Source organism: Opisthocomus hoazin, chromosome 17 (genome assembly GCF_030867145.1).
Source record: "Opisthocomus hoazin isolate bOpiHoa1 chromosome 17, bOpiHoa1.hap1, whole genome shotgun sequence".
NCBI lineage: Eukaryota > Metazoa > Chordata > Aves > Opisthocomiformes > Opisthocomidae > Opisthocomus > Opisthocomus hoazin.
The window spans coordinates 5474005-5498368 of NC_134430.1; the positions used below are offsets into that span (position 1 = coordinate 5474005).

The 24364-nt window shown below is 59.7% G+C and overlaps 1 protein-coding gene across 2 annotated transcripts in view; it reads left to right on the plus strand.

Moving 5' to 3' along the window:
* Positions 1–24364, plus strand: part of PTPRU (protein tyrosine phosphatase receptor type U) — a 76879-nt gene that overhangs the window by 29954 nt on the left and 22561 nt on the right. Inside the window, exons 8-24 of one of the 2 annotated variants that reach the window (XM_075437877.1) lie at positions 2977–3285; positions 6965–7074; positions 7795–7996; positions 8837–8939; positions 9061–9334; positions 11069–11105; positions 11610–11748; positions 14139–14168; positions 15658–15815; positions 18675–18865; positions 20047–20119; positions 21087–21163; positions 21917–21934; positions 22779–22815; positions 23113–23210; positions 23306–23422; positions 24117–24271. In XM_075437877.1, the coding sequence (XP_075293992.1) occupies positions 2977–3285; positions 6965–7074; positions 7795–7996; positions 8837–8939; positions 9061–9334; positions 11069–11105; positions 11610–11748; positions 14139–14168; positions 15658–15815; positions 18675–18865; positions 20047–20119; positions 21087–21163; positions 21917–21934; positions 22779–22815; positions 23113–23210; positions 23306–23422; positions 24117–24271 (2128 nt within the window). The remainder of the gene's footprint in view (positions 1–2976; positions 3286–6964; positions 7075–7794; positions 7997–8836; positions 8940–9060; positions 9335–11068; positions 11106–11609; positions 11749–14138; positions 14169–15657; positions 15816–18674; positions 18866–20046; positions 20120–21086; positions 21164–21916; positions 21935–22778; positions 22816–23112; positions 23211–23305; positions 23423–24116; positions 24272–24364) is intronic. The other variant, XM_075437878.1, reaches the window with a different exon arrangement.

The following is a 24364-nucleotide window of genomic DNA, read 5'->3' on the forward strand; positions in this document are numbered from 1 at the left end:
CTTGGGTATGGTGGCCTTGGGCATGGTCCCCAGGTGGCCTTGGGCATGGTCCTTGGGTGGCCTTGGCCATGGTCCCCAGCTGCCCTGGGTGGCCTTGGGCATGGTCCTCGGACAGCCTTGGGCATGGTCCCCAACTGCCGGGGTGGCCTTGGGCATGGTCCTTGGGTATGGTGGCCTTGGGCATGGTCTTCGGGTGGCCTTGGGCATGGTCCTCGGGTGGCCTTGGGTATGGTGGCCTCGGGTATGGTGGCCTTGGGCATGGTCCTCGGGTATGGTGGTCTTGAGCATGGTCCTCGGGTGGCCTTGGGTATGGTGGACTTGGCCATGGTCCCCGGGTGGCCTTGGGCATGGTCTCCTGCCACCCCAAGCCCCGGGCAGGGAGCACGGCTGGGGCTGGCTGGGTGCTGAGGGCATTTGGTGCTGCGGCCCAGGAGCTGGGAGCACCGCTCCTCCGACAGATCTGCCTTTAACTGACCTCGTAGCGGCTGCGCGCAGCATCTCGGGAGGGACTGCGAATTAAACCCACGCTGCCGGCGGGTAGCGGGGTGCTGGGGTGAGGATCAGGCTGTGCAGGGGGGCTGAACCCCCACCCACCCACCCTGAAAATGCCCTGATGGGCAGCGGGTTGTTGCTGAGCAGAGTCAACAGCAGCCGGGCGCGAGCTCGGTGCGGGAAAGCCCGGCGATGGGATGCGTGGAGTCAGCAGCTGCCGCGGGGCTGGATTCCATCCCTGGAGCCGGGGGAGCGCTGGCGGGGGGCAGCTGCTCCCCCTTCGCCGGGGCTGCGGGCTCGGGACCCCAGCTCGCGGCGTCTCAGGACCGCTGTCCCCGAGGATGAACCCCTTGTCTGTCCCTCGCGAGCTTCCCGTCTCGTTCCCTCCTCCGAGGGAGCTGTAGATGATTCTCCGCTGCCTGGTTTTGAGCGGTCAGTGCCTCTAAAAGTATTTTTTCTAAAACTATGTTAATCCTCTGCCGCACCAGAGCGGTGGTGGCTTTGGCTGGGGGGGTCGGCTGCCTTCCCACACACGGCAATGACCTGGGGGTAATTCTGGGTACCCCCATCCCTGCCGAAGCCCCCTTGGGGTGTCCCCAGGGAAGGGGGGAGCTGAGGTTTCTCTGTCCCAAAAAGCCCCACCAGAGCCCACGGTGCAACCACGCTGCCGGTCTGGTGTCCCCATTGCTGGGGGGTGGGGAGGGGAAGGCTTCTCCAGCGCCGTGGGGCTGCAGGGGGGTCTGAGCCCGCATCCGTATGGGGGGTGACCCGGGTTGGGGAGCGTCCCCGTCCCCAGCGGGGCTGGCGGCAGCGTTTCAGATGCTCCGTGGCAACCGCCCTCCTGATGCCAGGGTTTAACTGCTGGTAACTGAGCAAAGTCGAAGGGGACCTTATAAATGCCTACAAATATCTGAAGGGTGGGGGTCAGGAGGATGGGGCCAAGCTCTTTTCAGTGGTGCCCAGTGACAGGACAAGGGGCAACGGGCACAAACTGAGGCACAGGAAGTTCCGTCTGAACGTGAGGAAGAACTTCCCTCTGAGGGTGACGGAGCCCTGGAACAGGCTGCCCAGGGAGGTTGTGGAGTCTCCTTCTCTGGAGATATTCAAGACCCGCCTGGACAAGATCCTGTGCAGCCTGCTGTAGGTGACCCTGCTTTGGCAGGGGGGTTGGACTAGATGACCCACAGAGGTCCCTTCCAACCCCTACTATTCTGTGATTCTGTGATTCTGTGATTCTGTGAAGGCAAGGAGGCGGCGCGCTGGAGGCGCAGGATTGTCATGTGGCGTTCACCCAGAGAGCTGTCACCGCCGTGATGCCGGGCTGGGAGCCTGCACAAACCCCCACCCCCACCCCAACAGCAGTGGAGGTCGGTGCTGCGGAGCCGGGAGCATCGCCCCGCGGATGGGGACCGGTGGGCGCACCCTCCTCGCACGCAGCAGGAGCGGAGCAGGACGTGGCCGTGTCCCCGGGGGCTTTGGGCGTGGGGAGCCCACGCGTGGAGTTGGCTTTGGAGTTCGGCGCACTCAGACGTGCGAGGAGAGTGGCTGGTACCGGTGCAGGGGGGAAAGGGGAGATGCAAACCCTGACCCAGGCACCGTGGCGAGGGGCTGCTGGCAGCTTTTCATCCCAGGTTCATTTTCAGAGGTGCTGCGAGAAAGCCCAGGTTTCCTTATTACCTTGAAGCCGATGACGGGCACTGTTTGACGCTCTCGACACCCCGTGTTTAATATCCTATGGTTACCACGTTCAGGCCCCCCGAAACCAACTGGGGTTTTGCACAGTCCTGTGAGGGCATCGAGACCTGCAGGAACATCTGCTGAGGTTGCAGAAGCCTCTTGCAGCCCTGAGCCGCCCAAATCCCTCCGCAGTGCAGATCCCAGGGGAATTGCCTGGGGGCTCAGCTCTGGGATGGGGTGGGCAGAGACCCTCCTTCCCTCTCAGGGTCCTTCCCACCGCCCTTGGGTGTGGAGAGGAGGTTACTGCCACTAAACCGAACGGCCTGGGTGCGTGTGCTGTTGGCAAAGGAACTCGGCTCCTTGTTAAATCTGACTTCTGTTTATGCTGATTAGGGCTAATTAAACTCCTTCCTGGCGATGGCACTTGGTCTCTGTCCTTTCAGAGCTGGGCTTGATGAAAACACGAGGGCTGCCATCGTGGAGGCTCATTTATCCCGGTTATTTGGGGCTGCTGATGGTGTGGATGCTCCTGGTGCCGGCCGGGGGCTGGTGCCCCAGTCACCTCCATAGCAGGGACTGCTGTCCCTGCCATGTTGGTGGCTGAGAGACACGGCGATGTCCCCAGCCCTGTCTGCAGGGCAGCAGCCTCCTGTGCTGGGGCTGGTCCCAGGACTGGGGTCAGGGTTGCTCTCTGCGCCAGCCAGTCTTGTTCCTACGCTGTAAAAGGGCTTTCCCTGGTAGCACACATAAACCCACGAGATGTTTTGCTTCATCGCTCATCTCTCCCTCTCTCTGTTCCCCCCACAGAGCCCATGCGGGCCCCCAAAGGCCTGGCTTTCTCCGAAATCCAGTCCAGGCAGCTGACGTTGCAGTGGGAGCCGCTGGGCTACAACCTGACCCGCTGCCACACCTACACCGTCTCGCTCTGCTACCGCTATTCCGTGGGCACCGGCCACAACCAGACCTTCCGGGAATGCGTGAAGATGGAGCGCAACGCCAACCGCTACACCATCAAAAACCTGCTGCCCTACAAGAACATCCACGTCAAGCTCATCCTCTCCAACCCCGAGGGTCGCAAGGAGGGCAAGGAGGTGGTGTTCCAGACGGACGAGGACGGTGAGTCCGCTCAGGGACGTGCCTTGTCCCCAGAAATGGGGTGGTGAGCTGCTGGGGTGTTTCCCGTGGCTCTCGGCCAGGGGCGTGATGGGAATATCTCCTGCGGCCATCGCGCCAACAGGGAGGCGAAAGGGGCAGTGGTGGTGGCTGGGGAAGGGAGATGCTGGGAGCCGCTTGCGGGGACGAGGGGACCGGATTGGGACAGGGAAGCATGGGTTGCTGCGGCGGAGGAGCATCCTCCGTTGCTGCAGAAATGCTGCCCTCATCCTTGGAGCGGGGCGTTTTAGCCGTGCCGGGTCCGATGCAGGGTACGACAGTTGGCCGATGCGCGGCTTCTCCCAGCACGAGTCATCCTCGCTCGTCCCTTAGTGTGGAACCGAAGCCTAGCAGCGATGATAACAATTAAAACAATCAATGCTGTGCGCTTAGGTAACATCCTTCATCTGCTTGGTCGCTGATTAATTTGGCACTGTAATGTTCCTGGGAGATGGCTGTTAACCAGAGCCCAGCGCAGCTTCGCTCGGCTTCCCCAGTGCTCTCCGCTGATGGAGTTTGCTCTTGGACGGGTTCAGGCTGTGCAAACAAGCTCTGCGGGTGAGCGCCTGTCGGTAAGGGGTGCCTGGCCCCGGTTATTTGCCAGCAGCATCGCTCCTGAACGGCCGAGCTGTTTCTCTTCTCCCTGGATTTGCCATGCCCCAGGGTTGGGTCCGTGCTGCCGGCACCGGAGCGGGGCTGGCGTCCTCGCTGGAGGCTCCAGCGTTGCTGCAGGACTCCTGGGTTTGGCATCGCTTGCTCCTGCCCAGCCCTTCCCCGAGGAGGTCCTGGAGCTGGGGCTGCCGGAGAGGTCTCCTGGGTCTGACCTCACCCTGCACTGTGTTGCCAGGCTCTCCATCAGCGGAGTGCTCGGGTCGTTCTGGCCTCTGGAGATCCGGCGAACGTGGCAGGAGGCCCAGGGCAGAGCCAGCTCCGTGTCTCCGGTGATGCCCATCAGCGACGAGCCCCATCCAGGGCTGGCATCGCCTGCTAATGGCTCCTGCTCGTCGCGTCCTCTTCGCTGTCCCATCAGCATCACCTCCATGGGCCGTGACAGCTCGGCCACCTTCAAGGACAGCTGGGCAGCCCCCGAAAGCGGCTGCTCTGACCCCTGGGCCTGCAGCCGGTGGGGCGAGGGGTCTCATCCTGGTCCGCAGAGGCAGCAGCGTTTGGGGCTTGCGTGGGGTGCAAGGACCCGCTGTGGGTGCTGGGTGCTGAGTGTGACCAGAGCATCCCTGGCTCTCACAGGGTCACTGGCGCTTACCGTTAAGCAAGAACATAATCTCCAAAGTGCTTTTTAGCATCAAGAATCAGCAATAAAAGTGGAAGAATTGATAATTGCAAAGGATTCGGCTGGTCCTGGACCCCCTGGCCGCCCTCTGAGGAGAAGCCCGCTGTGAAATCCCCCCGCGTGGGACTCGCCTTGAGCTGGGACCCACCGACACGTGCAGCTTCTGTCCGTGTGCTGCTCATCGCTCCCGTTTCCCAGGCCGGAAAGCAAAACCCGCAGAGCTGGAGTGGAGCCGGGAGGGTCTCCGGGTCCCGTTTTCATCTCCAAAGCCTGAATCTGGCACCCTGCTCTGCGCACTGGCACTTTCTGGATCCCCAGCGCTGAGCCTGCCCGACTGGGGGCACCCGGCTTCACGCTCCTGACGGTTTATTTTCCGGCTCTAATTGTTTCAGCTGTTCTCACTGTGCTGTGACTGCTCCAGCTGTTTTCTTATTGAATATTAATACAGGAGCTCCAGATGTTTTTTTGCTATCCTGTAATCACTCCAGCTGCTTTCTCCTACGCCGTGATTAACCGGGGCTTGCGGCTTCCCCCTTGGGTTGGGCTGGGGGCCGTGCACGTGCTGGGTCTCGGGTGGGATCGATTGATGGATATCTGCCTATGGATATATCGCAAATATTACACGTGGGCTTGGCCCAGCGTCTCCCTGCCTAGGAGGGCGATGAGGATTCGAGCTCGTGCAACTGGGTGATGAGCAGCTGCCCGTGCAATTAAGTGAGGGCTCGTTAATAATAGGACCCTTGATTGTGGTTGATTTTGGCAGGAGGCCAGCTTCGGGTGCAGCATCCGCTGGTGCAGCGCTGGGGGTTGTCTTGGGCGGGGGGGGGAGGGTTCCCAGAGTGGGCTGCAAAGATGCACATCCCCATCCTAAGTGGTAAACCCTGGTTTTGGGCTGGAAAACCCATTTCTGGGGCATTAATAACTGGGCTGAGCCAATGGTGTTGTACACAGCATCCCTCTTGGATCCAGGACAAAGTCCTGCTGGATCCAGGGTGCGCGGGCAGGGCACCTGGAGAAGAGAGTGACCCATCCATGGGTTGCCCAGTGGGTGTTTGGGTGCCCTGTGTAGATCCAGGGGAGCTCGGGGACCCCGGGGTGGACATTTCAGACCATGTCTGCACAAAGCAACGCGACTCAGTCGCTGGTATCCGTGGAAATATCGCTGCAGCGTGCTGGTGCTGCGGGGAGGTGTGTGCAGGGAGCTGGTTCTCTCCCTTGCAGGCAGGGTGCGAGCGAGAATAAATATATATACATGCATAAATAAATACAGACACGTGTATATGGATGGCAGAGGGGTATATGCACACCCAGGAGCCGTTGTGTACCTCTCCCGGTCTCGTGCTGGTGCATGCACAAGCTTGTAGTGCCTGTAGCTATATATATAAGTGTATAGGCTATATATTTAAAGTATTTATATAGGTACACACAGTCCTGCCCTAAAGGTTTCCGTAATTCTCCACAAATTTAATAAGCGCCTTGTGTACACGTGTAGGACACAGTGCCTCTGATTAAATTAACTTGTAAATCAAGTGGAAATTGTGTATTTGCACGGTGGGAAGCGCGCGGGAGGCGATCGCTCTCTCTTGGCCCCGTAATTAGATCCGAACAAAACCTGCAAAAAAAGGAAAACGGAGGGGGAGAGCTGCCGTCTCTCTGCAGCGAGAGGGTCTGTGTTCTGGGGGGATGCTGCTGGGGAATCGTGGTCTTTGCCGAGCTGTCGCCTCTCCTGTCCTCCTCGCTGGCCCCCTCGGGTCGAGAAATCCGTGGTAAAGAAGCAAATATTGATCCCGGTGCTCTCGAATGCCGTTATTGTTTGCGGTTATTATTGCTTGTGGTGTTAATTAGAGGGGAAGGCTGGGGCATGTCGAGCCCGTCTGCGATGAGGATGATGATGCTCGCGGAGGGAAGTGCTGGCGATGTCTCCCGAGGAGGCAGGTGGCTCCAGGGGGGGATTTGGGTTTGGGTTATATCAAAAAAGGGAATTTTTTTTTAATTTCCTTACACTGGTGAGCTCAGGCGAGTTCTGGCGGTGCTGGCGCGCGGGGGCTCGCTGCTGTGCTGTCGGAAACGGGGTGCGATGCCAGGAACGGCACCTGCGGGGTTTGTGCCGTGGCGTGGGGATCTCCTCGCCCCGTGGTGAAGTGTCACCGGTGGGCCCAGGAGCACCGTCACCCCGGGGAGCATCGCCGGCCCCGTCTGGTGACACGTGCCGGAGCTGAGTGACGTAGCAGAGGGGACGCGGTGGCGTGGTCACAGGAGAGAGCGGCTGCAGCTGCCCGGAGGGGTTTCCCAGAGGATTTCTCCTTCCAGCCTGGTTTCTTGCTGCATCCAAGCCTGTCCCCTTTCCTTCCCCAGTGCCCGGCGGCATCGCCTCGGAGTCCCTCACCTTCACCCCGCTGGAGGACATGATCTTTCTGAAGTGGGAGGAACCGGTGGAGCCCAACGGCCTCATCACGCAGTACGAGGTACGTCCCGGGCGGCTGCGGCACGCGTCGGGGGGGGTCAGGGGGATCTGGGGCAACCACCGCTTTCAGTCATGGGAGTTAAGGGTGGTCCTGGTGTTACTGCTGCCCCCGAGCCCTTCGTTTGGAGCGTGGATCCAGCCTGTGTTCACAGAATCACAGAATAGCAGGGGTTGGAAGGGACCTCTGTGGGTCATCTAGTCCAACCCTCCTGCCGAAGCAGGGTCACCCAGAGCAGGCTGCACAGGATCTTGTCCAGGTGGGTCTTGAATATCTCCAGAGAAGGAGACTCCACAACCTCCCTGGGCAGCCTGGGCCAGGGCTCCGTCACCCTCAGAGGGAAGAAGTTCTTCCTCGGGTTCAGATGGAACTTCCTGTGCCTCAGTTTGTGCCCATTGCCCCTTGTCCTGTCACTGGGCACCACTGAAAAGAGCTTGGCCCCATCCTCCTGACACCCACCCTGCAGATATTTGTAAGCATCCTCCTGCTTGCAGGCTCTGTCCCTGCCTTGGAGTCCTGCTTTTGGGGTCACCGCTATTATCCAGCAACGGCTTTTCCGACGGACCTCTGCTTTTGATTTACCCCAAAAAGCATCTGCCTTCCAGGCTGCCCCCGTGACCATCCCTTCCTCAGAATCCATCCCTTTAACCCCTTTTCCACCCGGATCCGGGGGTCTCTGCCCTCTCCTGCGGCTGCTGGTGATGCTCTGCCCCGTCCCTGCAGATCAGCTACCAGAGCATCGAGTCCTCCGACCCGGCTGTCAACGTGCCCGGCCCGCGGCGCACCGTCTCCAAACTCCGCAACGAGACCTACCACGTCTTCTCCAACCTCCACCCCGGCACCACCTACCTCTTCTCAGTCCGGGCCCGCACCGGCAAGGGCTTTGGCCAGACGGCGCTCACCGAGATCACCACCAACATCTCCGGTAGGTTCCCCTGGGCTCCACGCCTGCTGCTGGGGCTTCTCCTCCACACAGGTCCATGATGGCAGCGCTGGAGGTTCCGATGCGCTCCCGTGGATTTCGGTGACTGGCTGCTGCTGTTGAATGGTGCTCTTGGTGGTGGCAGCCGTGCCGTGAGCCCCCCAAGCAGCCCCCCAGACCCATCAGCTGGGCTGATGTGGGTCTCTGGCTGGGGAGCCCGGCCAGCCCGGCGCACTGGTGCTGTCTGAGCTATTAGCATACAATCGAGGCATTAATTTGGCTTTGTTAATTAGCCTCACGGTACTTAGGGCTGTTTGCTCGTGTCCGTGGCGTCACTGTTAACTGCAGCAAATGGGCTGAGATGAGCCCTAACGGGGGCACCGAAATGGCAGGTCCCAGCGGCTGCCGGTGGTGGCTGGGGGACCATGCTGGGCATGAGGGGGTCCCCACCTTGGTCTGGGGCTGCTGGTGGGCTGGCTTGGGTGTGCTTCTGCCTGGGGTGGGATGCTCGTGCTGTGCGGGCGGTTTGAGCCGTGCCGTCCCCAGGCACGTGGGGAGCATCTGAAGGCCGGGTGCTGCTTCTGTGTCCTCCCCTCTGCCAGACCGGCAGCGATAACCCCCCCTCAGCGCACACCCGTGGGTCCTCTCCTGTCTGCGACGTTTACTCAAGACCTGGAAGGGTTTTCTTTACTTGTAATAATCCTCATTACACCATCTAGTGACGTCTTGCCGTGGGCAAGGCTGCTCGTGCCTCAGTTTCCCCCCCGAGCGGGAGGGCAGCCCCAAGCGCATCCCTGGGGACCAGGGCTTGCCCCTGCCCACTCTCCCCCGCTCCCTTTGCAGCTCCCACCTTTGACTACGGGGACATGCCGTCGCCGCTGAGCGAGTCGGAGAGCACCATCACGGTGCTGCTGCGGCCGGCGCAGGGCAGAGGGGCTCCCATCAGGTAGGTTGGGGCTGTGTGGGGACGAGACCCCCACAGACGGGGTGGCACGGCGTGGCTGAGCACCGAGGGGAGGGCTGGGCCATCCGTTTGCCGAAGCTAACCTATGTTTGGTCCTCGCCAGCACCTACCAGGTCATCGTAGAAGAAGACCGGCCCAAGAAGCTCAAGCGGGAGCTGGGTGGGCAGGAGTGCTTCCCGGTGCCGCTCACCTTCGACGACGCCGTGACCCGTGGCTCCGTCCACTACTTCGGGGCCGAGCTGCCGGCCAGCAGCCTCACCGAAGCCAAACCCTTCACCGTGGGGGACAACCAGACCTACAGCGGCTACTGGAACCCGCCGCTGGAGCCCAAGAAGGCGTATCTCATCTACTTCCAAGCCATGAGCAATCTCAAAGGGGTGAGTAGCCGTGGGACCCCACTCCAGCTGGTGGGGTGTCGGGGCTCCTAGTTGGACCGGGCAGGAGCCCACCTGGGGTCCTGGGAGGGCTCAGAAATAAATGGGACTTGTTTTAGATCCCCCTCCCTTGGGCCCCCTGTCTGGGCTGACCCCCAATCCCTGCCCGGGGGGGAGCTGGTGCTGGGGGCTGCTCTTACGACACGTTGGGGTCACGGATGGGTGTCCCCCTTCCTCCCGGCACCCTGGGCTGTGCCTGTCCCTGTCGCGGTGCCAATGCCGGGGGTGGAGGAGCCCAGCCTCGGCCACGCACTGCGGTACCGGCCGGGACCCCGACCAGCGCCGGTGTGGGGGGGGCCGCCTTCTCGGGGCTAATCCTGGGGTGGAAAAGGACCATTTGGGCAGCAGGAGCTGTGTGCCTGTTGCTGGGACCCAAAGCTGACAGAGCGGCCACTGCAGAGAGCTCCTGGGAAGCTGCTGAGTTCCCGGGCTGCCTTCTCCCTGCCTGCTGCTGCCTGTTCTCAGTGAAGCTGTAACAGCCCTGCTCCGGCAGCAGCCCCTGCGTTCGCCCGGGCTGATTTCCTCCGAGGCACCGGCGGGACCACCGGGACCCCCTGGGAACCCTTCTCGGCTTCACCTGCTCCGGCAGCTCCCGTCCCACCCTGGGGAGGACGAGCTGGGAAAGTGAAGAGCAGGACCGCGGCAGCATCCTCATCCTGCACAGCTCTGTCTTGCCGGAAAGGTGCCGGTTTTTGAATCCTTTCCTCCGTTCCGGGATGGTTCACACCTCGCTGGGTTGTAATCAGAGCCGAGACTGACGGGGAGGATCTCTGCTGTGGCTCGCTCGGGCACTGCTGGATAATAACTGGTGGCTGACGCTGTTTTATAGCCTTCCTGCTGGGAGGCAATGGATTTGTCCCGGCTGCCGTCAGACGTTGCGAAAAAGGTGGATCCCAGCTTGGTTTTTTTGTGGTTTTCGTGCCAGATTGGAGCAAGAAGCAGGAGAAGCAAGAGCTGGAGACCTCGGGGAGAGCGGTGCCGGAGCCGGCCCTGCGCTGGGCACGCTGTGCGGGCAGGTCTCGGAGTCTGGTCCAAGGGCAGATGGAGCAGCGTTGCCAGCACCGGTGTCCCAAGGGGCTGGAGGATGCTTGGGGAATTGTGCCAGAATAGTGTTTTTAATTTTGCAATAGAAGTTGGATACATGGAAAGATGGAATATTTTAGCTGAACCCATCCGTAAAAATGCAAATGCAAAAAACTGTTGGAGACCTGAGCTGGAAGCACTCAACGGCAACCTTGGCAGCAAGCACAGAGCACCGGGGCTGGGGCCTGAAATCTTTGATTGATGAAAAAAAACCCCCCACAAAGCTCTGAAGGATGACCTGGGAGTGACCTGAGTGTCCCTGCTCAGCGAGGTGCTGGTGACCTGCGGCTCGACTGGGTCTTGCTTTCCATGCTCCTGGGCTTTGCCGTCCCCTCTGTGCCAGGAGCGGTGGCCTCAGCTAAACCGGGGGCCGCTGGGGACAGATCGTGCGGCAGCATCTCTTAGTGTGTGAGTCCCCAGGAGCTGCGTTGGCTCAGCAGCGGGTGCTGCAGCACAAATCCCCCGCGAACTCCCTGGATTTGGGGGTGAAAGCACCAACGGACCAGCTTTGCATCTGCCCAGCCTCGCGCGGAGCGAGAGCGGAGCCGCCAGGATGCTCGTCTGACCCTGACCCCCCCTTTTTTTCCTCCGTAGGAAACGCGGCTGAACTGCGTCCGGATCGCCCGCAAAGGTGAGCGTTCCCTTTTCCAGCCGGCGCGATCCCGCCGAGGCTGCGGACCCAAACCTGCGGCTGCTCCGGCGCCCGGGGCCGCGCCGGCGGTGTCGGTGCCGGCACTGCGGCAGTTGGGGTGCACGCGGTGGTTTCTTACGGTCCCGTCCCATGCTCTTGTTTCCCAATTTCTTTGGCGTCTGGGTTTTTCCCTTGGTGGAGTTTTTTTCTCCTAATGCCGTTATGGCGGGGAGAGGCCGGAGTCGGTGGTGCTGGGTGCTGAATCCGGGGATGGATCAGTTTGCGTTGGGTGATGAAAGGTGGCACAAAGGGACCGTCTCACCCCGCGGGGACCGAGAGAGGGTCTTACCCACGGTCACGGTGTGGCACTGCAGAGCTCCGTATCGTCTCGGTGGAATAAAACGTGTTCAAGGAGCGATGTGCCCCAGCGTTTTCCCAGCTGATGTTGCCAAGAGCCCTGCAGCTGAGCGCTGACCCCTCCTGCCTGTCCTTGTCCCCTGGCAGCTGCCTGCAAGGAGAGCAAGCGTCCCCTGGAAGTGTCGCAGCACTCAGAGGAGATGGGCCTGATCCTGGGGATCTGTGCCGGAGGGCTCATTGTCCTGATTATCCTCCTGGGAGCCATCATCGTCGTCATTCGGAAAGGGTAAGGAGACCTGGTGTCACTCCTGATGCCTCCGTCTGTCCCCTCCTCCCAGCTCAGCCCTTCCCTACCACCCTAGCACCAACTGGGAGTTACTGGTGGCGATACTGCTGCGCTGGGCAGACTCCGAACCCTCCCTTGAGCTGCAGCTCCATGCGCTTGTGCATCCCACCGGGCACGGTGCCCTCCTCGCTCTGTGACACTGGGCATGGCAGGAGGCACTGGGGACACTGGGGACCAAGGAGTGAAGTTCCCAGGGGTGTCCCTTTGCCTTCCGCAGCTCTGTTCACTGTCCCTCTCCCCTGTATTTTTCAGTCTTTTGTCTCTTTTTCTGCTTCTTGGCTTCGTGCTGCTCTGTCGATTCTGCATTGATGGAAGTGTTTCTGGGCAGGATTGGGCTTGGAGGGGTCCTGGCCGGCGCTGAGCCTGGCTGTCACCATCCCACCAGCTCTCCCCTTGGTAACAGCAGCCAGGGTTCCCCAGGGTGTGCAGCCCTGCACCGCTTTCAGCCCAAAATTACAAAAATCAGCTTAATCTGCACTGCGAATACTGTCTCTGGGCTTGCCGGCTGCCTTGGCCAGCCCAGCGCAGGATCGGTCCCTGTGAGTGTTGCTGTCTGGGCTCTGGCCGTGCTGGTACCCTGCCAGCGGGCTGGGTTAGGGATGGGGCCGTGCATTGTGCCGCTGTTCCCGGAGGTGGTGAGGAGGGGAAGGCATTTTCGCCATCGCTCCTCCCCGAGACGGCAGGCGAGCGCCCAGCACCGGCGGGAGCAGAGCCCTGGGGGTGCTCGGTTCTGGGGTGGTGGCCAGAAAAAACCTCCTTCTGCAGCTTGTGCCTGGGAAGTGGTGCGGTGTGTCCTGCTGAAATGCCTGGACAGACTCCGGCTCTTGTCCTGGGCTCCAGTTCCATCAGCGCGGGGAATGGGGAGAACGGGGAGCAGCATCCCTGTTCCTCTGGGGCCAGGCAGCTTCTGTGGGTGCTCAGATGGTCCCAGCTCCTCCTGGCCTGGTTTTAATGGGGAATCGCTGAGCTTGCAGTGAAACATGAGCAATCCCTTGCTGAGAGCCTCCAGCTAGTTCTGAATGAGATGTTAAAATTGGGGTGTACGCCACAGGGGAGGTTTTTCCAGGGCTGATGGTCCCTGGGGACCCCCATACTGCTCTGCCACCCCTGTGGGGGTCCGTGCTTTCTGGGGAGCCGAGCGTGGCCGGCGTGGATGCGGCCGTGGCCATCACGGCGGGGTGGGAGGGAGGAGGGCGAGGGCTTTTCGGGACACTCATCCCCGGGAGCGTCGGGGATGCGGCCGCTGCTTTTCGCTCGGGTGCAGCGCCCTGAAAAGCGGCTTCTTACCGTGCGGGGCTGGAGGCTGCGCGGAGCCGGGGGGATCTCAAAGCGGGGGAGAAAGGGCAGCAATTAAACGCCTTCCCCGTGCAGGGCCCGGGATGGTGGGAGGAAAGTACAGTACCAGCCAGGGGGGAGAGAAAAATAGCAGGGCACAAGCTCAGCCCGTGTAAATCTGCAGATCTTTGTATGGCTTCGTCCGCCCTGAAAGCATTCTTGCTGATTTACGCCGGCTGGAGAAGCGAGGCTGGAGCATCCCTGTGCGGCGTGAGGGGCGCGGGGCTGGCTGGTGGCTCCCTGCCTGCCATTGCCCTGGGATGATGCTCGTGCATACGGCATCGGATCTGCTCCCGATGGAGCCGATGCCGGCGTGTTTTTGGGAGCGATGCTGTCACGCCGGCGGGTAGGAAGCCACGAGTGCGGCGGCTGCGTTCCCATCGCCCGTGCTGTGCAGCGGGAGGAGGAGGAGGAGCAGCTTTGCTTTAGGTGAACCTGTCGAAGGACAAACCAGAACCACAAATCAGGCCTGGTGCTGAGGGCCCTGAATTCGGGACTAATGGGAAGCTGGGACAAGCTCAGGAACCTCCTGTGGAGTGTTTTGCTGTTGGAATAACACTGATGTGGTGGAAGTGCACCCCCAGAATATGTTCACGTCTAACAAATGGGGCGGTGTAAACACAGTGTCCTGACCACGTTTTCCCCACTGGGGTTGCCTGGTCCCTAACCGGCTCCCCGGGGGATGCCCTACATTTTGGACATGTTTGCTGTTCAGTCTTAAAAATTGTGGAATAACCTCTGGGACAAGGGTGCTGCAGACACCCCACTGCTGACCAGGGGACCGGGGTCACCCGGAGAGCCGGCGCTTGGGCTCTGCCGCCGGGACGGCAGCTCCTGCCCGGAGTCAGTAACCCGTGGAGCAAAAGGGGAGCCACGTTTCTTCATGGTGCATTGAATTTTCCGGCAGCTGAGTTGCCCCATAACCCCCCTTCCCTATGCCAGAGAAAAGCTGCTTATGCAATTTCTGCTGTTCTCTTTGTTTGCACGCTTGCCAGGAGGAACTACTATTCTTATTCCTATTACCCGTAAGTAATTGTCATTCTCGCTCTCCTTCGCCCTTCCTCCCAGCCACCCCCCTTGCCCTGCTGCTCCGACAAGTCCTTTTCTCTGCTGGGTGCATTTTAAGGGCATCTTCAGCTGGGGGAAAATAATGCCACCGAGCTCACTAGAGACCGAAGGCAGCGTAAAGGGGAGGGGTTGGTGATTCTGGGTTGAATTCTGGATTTTGGCAGCATCTTGCAGTGTCCCGGCCGTGCCAAGGTGCCGATGTGGGCTTGGATCTCCTGTTCATCCTTCCCCTGGTTTAATCCCCGCTTTGGCTTCTTGGGAGCTTGATGTTGCCTCTCAAACACACTCAATAAGTTTTTTTTTTTTCCTAAATGTCTCCAATTTGGGGTGTGAGGTTCTGTCGCAGCAAGAGTTCCTGGGCTTTTCCAGCATTTTCTTTAGGTGCCTAATGGGGACCTTGCACAGAGGGAAGAAGCCTTGCTGGTGGGTGCTGAGCCCGTGTGCAGTCTGGGGGTCCAGTCTGTCGCTTGCGAGCTGGTTTTGGCCCCCGGGTATGGTTTTAGAATCATAGACTGGTTTGGGTTGGAAGGGACCTTTACAGGCCATCCAGTCCAACCCCCCTGCAGGGAGCAGGGACATCTTCAGCTGGGTCAGGCTGCTCAGAGCCCCGTCCGACCTGACCCTGAATGTTTCCAGGGATGGGGCATCTCCCATCTCTCTGGGCAACCTGTGCCAGGGTTTCACCACCCTCATCGTAAAGAATTTCTTCCTTCTGTCTAGGCTGAATCTCTCCTCTTTTTGTTTAAAACCATCACCCCTTGTCCTATTGCTACAGGCCCTGCTAAGAAGCCTGTCCCCAGCTTTCTTGTAAGACCCTTGAAGTACTGAAAGCCCGCAGTAAGGTCTTCCTGGAGCCTTCTGCTCCCCAGGCCGAGCAGCCCCAGCTCTCCCAGCCTTTCCTCCCAGCAGAGGGGTTCCAGCCCTCGGATCGTTGCTGGGGCCTCCTCTGGCCCCGCTCCAGCAGCTCCATGTGTGTCTTCTGCTGCTTGCACGTGTTCTGTGCAGCACAGTGATGCGCGTGGCGTGTTGGATGGTCCGTGTCGCAGCGAGGTGGTGTGGGGCGATGGGTGGGCTGTGCCTGGAGAAACGGGGCTGGGGGAGAGCTGGGGCTGCCCTGTGCCATACTGGCTGGCCAGGGAGACCCTTTGCTTGCCTGGGGAGCGCTCCCGGCTGTTCCAGACGTAGGGCGTTTTGGGGAGGGAACAGGAGGGGACGCTGAGGACGAGCCACTGGAGTTGTTTCAGCCAGCGAGGGATGGTGCACGTGGGGCTGCAGCTGGCTTGGGGCACCAGAACACCAGAGCGTGGTGACCGCTGGTGGAAATAATCCATCCTGCTCCCCAAAATAATCCGAGCCTGGTAGCTTTGAGGGGATCTTACAGCACCGTCGGGTCAGCCCTGCTTACGTGTGCTTCTTTCCCCTCCTCCCCTGTGCATCCCTCTGCAGAAAACCCGTCAACATGACCAAAACGACCATCAACTACCGCCACGAGAAGACGCACATGATGAGCGCCATCGACAGGAGCTTCACCGACCAGAGCACGCTGCAGGAGGACGAGCGCCTGGGGCTCTCCTTCATGGACACCCACAACTACGGCAACCGGGGTAAGGACAGGGAACTGCAGCAGCCCCCCGGCTCCTGTCCAGCTGCAGCAAGGGTCCCTGGTTATACCTAAATATCCCCGAAACAGCTGGAGTCCTGTCCAAGGCTCGGTAGTGGGTATTGCATCTATTTCAGCCTGAAGCGCGTGGCATATTTCAGGCTTTTCCGTGCCCTGTGTAAACCTCCAAGGGCATCAATCTCATCTGTGTCTGTAGTAACTTTTATTATCATCCAGGATTTGCTGAAGGAAAAATGGTTGTGGGCAGCTCAGGCTGGGTCTCTGCATCGCGACCTCTGGAAGCGGAGATCTGAGCTGGTGGCTGGGAGGGTTGAGGCTATTTGTGGGCTCAAACGCTGGCTGCAGCCCCCTGAAGCTGGGTGAACCCCAACGCTATGGCTTTACACTGAGGTTGAAAGCTTTATGCTAGCCTTCACCCAACAAACCCAGTGTGGCTTCGCTCCACAGTGTTCTGCACACAGATTCACAGAATGTTAGGGCTTGGAAAGGGACCTCTGGGTCACCCAGCCCAACCCCCTGCCCAAGCAGGGTCACCCAGAGCAGGCTGCACAGCACCGTGTCCAGGCGGGGCTGGAATATCTCCAGAGAAGGAGACTCCACAGCCCCTCTGGGCAGCCTGGGCCAGGGCTCCGTCACCCTCAGAGGGAAGAAGTTCTTCCTCGGGTTCAGCTGGAGCTTCCTCTGCTTCAGTTTGTGCCCATTGCCCCTTGTCCTGTCGCTGGGCGCCGCTGGAAAGAGTCTGGCCCCATCCTCCTGACCCTCACCCTGCAGATATTTAGAGGCATTTCTAAGGTCCCCTCTCAGCCTTCTCTTCTCCAGGCTGAACAAGCCCAGCTCCCTCAGCCTTTCCTTGTAGGAGAGATGCTCCAGTCCCCTCATCATCCTCGTAGCCCTCCGCTGGGCTCTCTCCAGTAGCTCCTCATCTTTCTTGAACTGGGGAGCCCAGCACTGGACACAGGACTCCAGATGGGGCCTCACCAGGGCAGAGCAGAGGGGGAGGAGAACCTCCCTCACCCTGCTGGCCACACTCCTCTTGATGCACCCCAGGATCCCCTTGGCCTTCTTGGCACCCAGGGCACACTGCTGGCTCATGGTCACCCTGTCATCCCCCAGCACTCCCAGTCCCTCTCCGCAGAGCTGCTCTCCAGCAGCTCAGCCCCAGCCTGTGCTGGTGCCTGGGGTTGTTCCTCCCCAGGGGCAGGACCCTGCCCTTGCCCTTGTTGAACTTCATCAGGTTCCTCTCTGCCCAACTCTCCAGCCTGTCCAGGTCTCACTGCTCCTCCCAGTTGTGTGTCACCAGCAAACCTGCTGCCGGTACGCTCCGGCCCTTCATCCAGGTCATTGACAAGTCAGTTGAAGAAGACTGGGCTGAGTGCACAGCCCTGGGCTTTGAAGGGTTAAAGAGCCACCACCTTCACGTCAGGAGCAGACTGATAATTTAACACCCACTGGAGTATGCATCTCAGTGCTGATTTAGTTGTAAAATAACTCGTTGGATGCCCCAGTTTCCACCATATGCTAATAACATCTGTTACCGTAACTTCAAGATGCTGCTTACCCACAGCTCCTCGCCACTGGCGGCGGCATTAATACGCTTCCCGGCATCGTCTTGCGGATAATAGAAGCCCAGAGGGCAAACTTCTCTTAACACATCTGGCTAGGTGTATTATTTTTCGGTTACTGTCCTCGAAATGCTCAGAGGCTGGTGGGTCGCTGGGCTGGGCTGGGGCTGCTGGTCCTCGGTTTCTTTAGGGACAGGGCTGCGGGGCCGGATCCTGCTCTCACCCGCTTGCGTGCTCTGCTGCTGGCTGCTCCTCACCCCTCTGCTTGGTGGAGGCCGAGATATGGGGAGCTCAGGCTCTCTGCCACAGCTGGGGACAGCGTCTGCTGCAGCCTCCCCTGCCTATAAACATCGTTAATTAATGAAGGTAAATGAATGGGCTTCTCTGTGACTGGCTGGGGGCTGTTCCCCACCATGCCTCGGTTTCCCTGTAGGGGATGAGAGGCTGCTCCTTGCGTTCGAGCAGACCCCCCAAAAAAAACCCTGGGAGCTTTGAGAACGAGATGACAAGGGCAGGTTTGTGGAAGTGTTGTTAGGGGAAACCGCATCCAGGATGCAGTGTCTCGCGGAGCCGCTCTCCAGCGGCGTGTGGACGGCGTTCCGGGCTGGGCGCTGCGGGATCCGTGCCTGCCGCGTCTCTCGGCGGCAGCGGAGAGCAGCGGGTTTTGTGCAAATCCAGGTTTCAGGATCTGGTGTGGGACCTTGCCCTGATAAATGCAGGCGAGATCTTAGTCTGGCTCTGCTGGTAATTACACGGCAAAGGCATAAAGCAAGTAAATACTGCGTAAACTCCCCCATTAAACAGCAGCGAGCTCCATTTGTGTCAGCGCTAGGAGTAAGGCGTCGATATCTAGCAGCGAGGAAAATTAACTGTTAAGCTGGGCTGGAGACTTTGGCAACGCAATTTTTAAAATTGGGACTTTGTGTGAACATTTGGGCACGTAGCTCTTGCTTGTCTGCATGGGAGTTAATTGCTCCAGTCGATGGGAAATAAGCTTATTAACCCCCTTGAGGTCTTGCCCACTGACTTCTGAGAGATCTGCTGTGGTCTTAAAAGGCTGTAATGGGCGTTTTTGACTTTGTGGTGCAGGAAGAGCTGCAGGGAGCACAGGGAGGGGCTGGACCGCTTGTGGCCCCCGGAGAGAGACCGGCTGCAGCACCAGCATCTCCCGGGGACGTTCCCTCCTCCCGTCCCTCCTCTACGGGTGGAAGGAGGTGGTGGGGACACGGTCCAAGGCTTTGCTTCCCTGACGGTCCCCGGTTCTCCCTCCCCTTCCGCAGGCGACCAGCGCAGCAGTGTGGTCAACGAGTCCAGCAGCCTTCTGGGGGGTTCCCCCCGCCGCCAGTGCGGCCGCAAAGGGTCCCCGTATCACACCGGGCAGCTCCATCCTGCCGTCCGGGTGGCAGATCTTCTCCAGCACATCAACCAGATGAAGACAGCAGAAGGCTACGGCTTCAAGCAGGAGTATGAGGTGAGAGCGTCATGTTGGGGAGAGCATCTTGTCCTGGTGTCTTGGGGAGGGTGGGAGGTGGGATGGACGAGGTGGCATGGGTTGGACGTGTGTGCAAGGAGAAGATGCTGCAGACCCGGAGCTGCAGTGCTGTGGACAGCAGGAGCCGGAGCTCACAGCTCTCTGGGCAGGCGTTGTCAGCACATGGGGTGTCCCTGGGTCAGCATCAAATCTCTGGTCTTTCCAGCTCAGGATTTAATTGTCAGCTCGAACAGGTCCCTGAGATGATCCACAGCAGCTCTGCCAACCCGCACCTCTCCTGCCTGCAGTGTGTCATCCCGCCTCTCCTGCAAGAGCCGGGGATGCTTCTCCCTTGCTCAGGTCCTCCTGGGCACCACAATGTCATGTTCTGCTCTCCAGCATACTTGTCCTGTGATAAGCACGGCCATAGCCTAAGGTCAAGCAAATCCCCCACAGACCGTGACGACCCCAGGGAGAGGGCGATCCCCAGGGCAGGGAAGTCCCTCCCAAGGGTCGTTGGCCGCATCGTGCCCATCCCACCTCGCCGGGCCGTAGCGCTTGTAATGGAGCGCGTTATTCCACACGCCTCTGCCACAGAGCACCCAGCGGGGTTGATTTCCCGACTCCTCGGTGTCCCACAGGTCTGGCGATTGAAATTTCCCAGTGAAATTACTGTTTAATGCTTAGTTGTTTCGAGTGCAAGGAGCTTTTTTTCCCCCCCCTTTCATGTATTGGACAAACCAGGGCTTGCTATAATCATTAGTGCTCCTTGAAAAGCTGCTGTATGTTCTTGGAACTAGTCATTTGAAAGCACTCAGATATTATGGGAGGGGAGAAAACATGTAATTTCCTTCCACTTTCCTCCTCTTACGCCAATCTATGAATGTTACTGTTATTACACACAAACCTATTCTGTGCTGGGGAGAGAAAGGGACTGGGGACATTTAGAGAGAAGAAAGAAAAAAAGACACCCTGGAAAAAAACCAGGCAGTGTATAATTTGCTGGAAAATGGGGCATTTTGTGGATGCAACAGAAGCTTGTAGCTGGCAGAGCGTGCTATGGAGCTGGGGCTGCAGGACACGGCTGCTGGGGTGGAGGGAACCGCTGGGGTGACTGCCCCGCACCCCGGGGTGCCCCACGGTCCTGCCCTCGGGTCGTGACAGCCATCCCTTCCTTACAGAGTTTCTTTGAAGGCTGGGATGCTTCGAAGAAGAAAGACAAGACCAAAGGGAGACAGGATCATGTCTCAACATGTGAGTGCCTGTAGCAAAGGCTCTGACACCCTGAACAGCTTGAAAAACCTTCTAAAGGGCTCTTGGGGGCTTTTTTTGGTAGGTGTGTGGTCCATGGCAAGGAAAAAACTGGTGGGGTTTGGGTTGGTCAAGGGCAGCGGAAAGGTCCTCGTTCAGTGCAGGTTTCCCAGCCTGAGAGCTGCTGTTGGGCATCAGATGCCAGAGCTGGGTAACTCTTGATGATGGACATCTTGGGGTGGTGATAACATCACCGTGGTTTTCTGGGTGGTGCTGGAAGGCCCCAGATAGCCTGGAGTGCGTTTTCTTGTATGGACTTAGGAGAAACTGCAGCCCAGCCCTAAGGAGCTTCTGGCGTGGACGTGCAGGATGAGACAAAGGGGTTCAAGGATGAGTTTTTAGCACAGAAGATTGGGGAAGGGCTTCAGCCCATTGGAGAGAGGAGGCTCCTCAGCTGTCAGCGTGGCATGGCCACCTCGCTCCATGCTGCATCTCCGGTGACGTTCCTGCAGGGCTGGAGACACCAATCCTGGTCCTCCAGGAGCTCTGGTGCTCTCCACCTCCCTCATGCTTTGCTCTGCAGTGTCATCCCTTCCACCCCAGGATTGTCTGGGGTCCCAGGTGGACACTGAAGGTTGGGCAGAACTCTCCGCTCTCCTCTCCGGGCTCTGCCCATCCTGGTGCCCTGTCGGGGCAGATGACAGGGTGCTGGAGGGTGGGCGGAGCTCAGGGAGATACCGTGCTGAAAGCTGGTCCCCCATGTCCCTGCTGGTGTAAACCACCTTCTTTGGAAAGTCACCTCCACCACCTTGTGTGGATTGTTAATGGCTCCTGAATACGTCCCACCCGCCTGCGTTTGGCAGATTCCTGGTACAAAACGATCGCAAAGGGTGGGACCTGGCGGGGTGATGCGCCGTCCTCGTGCTCGTCCCTCCGGGTGCTGATGGTCCCTTCTTCCCTTGCTTTCCAGACGACCGCCACCGGGTGAAGCTGCACCCGCTGCTGGGCGATCCCAACTCGGACTACATCAACGCCAACTACATCGATGTAAGTGAGGACGGTGCCTCTCGCCGTGGGGGGGTCTGGGCTGGAACAGGAGCTTCCCGTGGACTGGCAGGGTCTGCCCAGCAGCGTATGGAGGAGCTTAGGTGGCCCAAGATGGGCTGATCTGTGCATTTCTGAGACATGCCATGAAGAGCCTGCCTGATTTATTTATGTTCATCAGCAATTCCTGCTTGCTGCGTCTCTCCCTTCTCTCCTCTGTCCCTCCTTTCTCATTGCTTCTCTACTCCACTTTTCCATCCTTTTTTCTCCTGTTGCCTGCTCCTGTGGATCTCCCTCATCCCTGGGTGGAGGATGCAAAGGTTGGGGGGCCACAGGGACCAGCTGCGGGCTTGCACTGGGATACCCCCAGTCCTGTCAGTGCATGCAAGTCTGGGCTGATCTCGGCCCTGGTGTCCCCAAGGAGTGATGTCCCCCATTGCATCCAGTGATGCTGAGACCAAGGGAGATGCAGGAATGGTCCATTGAGCACAGGACCTGAGAATCTCTGGGAAGCAGCAGCGAATCCCACTCTTCCCTCCTTTCCAGAGGCTGTCATCTGGCAATGGTGGCCTGATGCCACCGTGATGGGTTCCCTGTACCTGAGCAGTATCCTCCATGCCTGTCCCCCCATGTCCTTCCTCCTCTGCTCTCCGTGACCCACTCCGGGGCTCTAAGCTGTCTCTTGAGCTGTGCCTCACTAATGTCTCTGTCTCTGATCTTTTTCTCTCAAACCTGTGTCCCAACGGGATCGTTAAGATTCGGATTAACCGAGAAGTAAGTAGATGGTTCCCCTCTGCTCCCGTCTCCTCCCAGGCATCATACCGGGCAGCGTGGCGTTAAATAGCATCTGGGAGAGGCAGGCTGGGAAAATGTTTGGATGAACTTGGATATGGTCAAGGGAAGGGGAAAGCGAGGTCTCCATGGCATGTCCTCCCTGGGGTGGTGCGGAGCGGGGCCCGTGTGTTCAGGGAAGGGGTTGAATTTAGCCCATGAAAATCCCCCATGAAAGGACCTACGGTGGATGGAGAAGCTGCCATCACCTCCACATGTGTGATGTGGTTGAACTCTGCTGGACCCACGGCCAAGGCATGGGACAACAGGTCGCCGGTCCCATTGGCAATGGCCTCGCTGGGGTGTGCTCTTTGGGCTGGCACGTCCCTGTTCAGAGTTGGGAATGGTCCCAGTAAGTGGCTGGGATGAAGGAGGGGAGCGGGGCCGTTGCTCAGTGCCATGTGGCTGCTGTGGGATGGGACATTAACAGGGCTCTCATGACGGCGTTGCCGTGCTCGGCAGGAATGCCAGCGGCACAGGAGCTGGCGTCGAGCGGGCAGACCCTGGGATGCCTGTGGGGTGGTGCTGGGGATTTTGGTGCGGAGCAGGGGTGAGGAATGGGCATTACCTGAGCCTTTGGTGGGATGTGGGACATGCAGTCTCCCGGGTGCAGGGTGGCTGCTGAGCCTCCTCCTCCTCCTCCAGAGGTGGCCAGGACTTGGGCTGGTGGACCTGGGGAGTTGCCACCACTTGGGTGACTGGGAAACATTTTACAGGGCTGTGCCCCAGCTCTGGAGTGTCCCGGTGTCCCCCCAGCTTGGCACTAACATCTCTGCCTCCCTTGCAGGGTTACCACAGGTCCAACCACTTCATCGCCACGCAGGGTGAGTTGCCCCCGCCGGCAGCCAGCGGTTCAGCTCCTGATTTATCTGGGTTTGTCCCTGGTGGGATTTAACCTTGCGTGGGCAAGAAAGGGAGGGAGGGGGCCAATTCGGGGCCAGACGGGGTGGTAGTAATGTGGAGCAGCTCCCACCCCTCCTGCTGCCCCACGGCACCGCAGGTCCCGGGGGGAACGGGGTGCTTGAAGTGCTGCGGGGCTGTGAATGCCGCGGAGGAGGGGAGACGTGGCGGCATCGGGGCGCTGCCCGTCCGTCCCCGGCAGCCTTTCCTCCGTCTCGCAGGGCCCAAGCAGGAGATGGTGTACGACTTCTGGCGCATGGTGTGGCAGGAGCACTGTTCCAGCATCGTGATGATAACCAAGCTGGTGGAGGTGGGCCGGGTAAGGACCCCATCCTCTTCCTCTCCCTCTGGGCTCTGGCTCTGCCAGGAGCCTCCTCTGCAGAGCTGAAACCCCATCCCGTCCTCTCCTCACAGGTGAAATGCTCCAAATACTGGCCGGATGACTCCGAGATGTACGGGGACATCAAGATCACCCTGGTGAAGTCGGAGACGTTGGCCGAGTACGCCGTCCGCACCTTTGCTCTCGAGAGGGTACGGTCCCGCTGCGCCGGCCGCGACCGCCCGACCCTGCCCTCGCAGGCAGAGAACCGACCGCCTCGGGCATCTCTAACCATCACCAGATTGGCTTTCACGAATACCCTGCTGAGTTACTCCACCACGGGGCTTTCAGCCCTGGTTGAGGTGCAGCCCCTGAGCCCTGGGGATGCTGGCAGCTTCTTGCTTTGCCCTTTCCCTGCCTCTGTGCCTTCCGCCGGGGCGAGCGGCTCAGCCCCGCTTTGGTTTCGGCAGCGAGTGAGTATTTCACTTCTGTGTGAGCACCGTGTAGTTGCAGCAGGGTGAAGGATGCTTCTTCTCCTCCGGGCTGGAGCGTAGGTTACGTGACCATTACTCTCCAGCATGGTACCTGGGGATGGAGCTGGTGCGATTTACCCCTTAATCTGCAGGAATGGGAAGTTACTGTCTACATAAAGGGCAGGTAGCAAAGGTGCTCGTGGACTGAGGCACGTGGCTGCTGATACCACCTCCTCTTCCTCCTTGGCTGGCTTTTAACCCTCTTGCAGCCGAGGAGGAGGGAGCTGTGGGGCTGCCGAAGCGGCTGACCGCTGTGTGGTCCGTCTGGCTGGATGCTGAGCTGGCAAAATCATGGATTCCCAAGAAAATCAGGTGTTTGGGTGGCTTGGGCCCTCCCTGTGTGCCCTCACTCCATCTCACCCTTCCCTTGCAGCGGGGCTACTCGGCCCGGCACGAGGTGAAGCAGTTCCACTTCACGTCGTGGCCCGAGCACGGCGTCCCCTACCATGCCACGGGGCTGCTGGCCTTCATCCGCCGGGTGAAGGCGTCCACGCCGCCCGACGCCGGCCCCATCGTCATCCACTGCAGGTACGTGCGTGGCCGTGGGGCAGAGCCAGCTGCGGGGGGAGCATCCCCCTCCGGGACGAGGTCTGGGGCTATGGGTGGCCCTGGGAGGGGGCA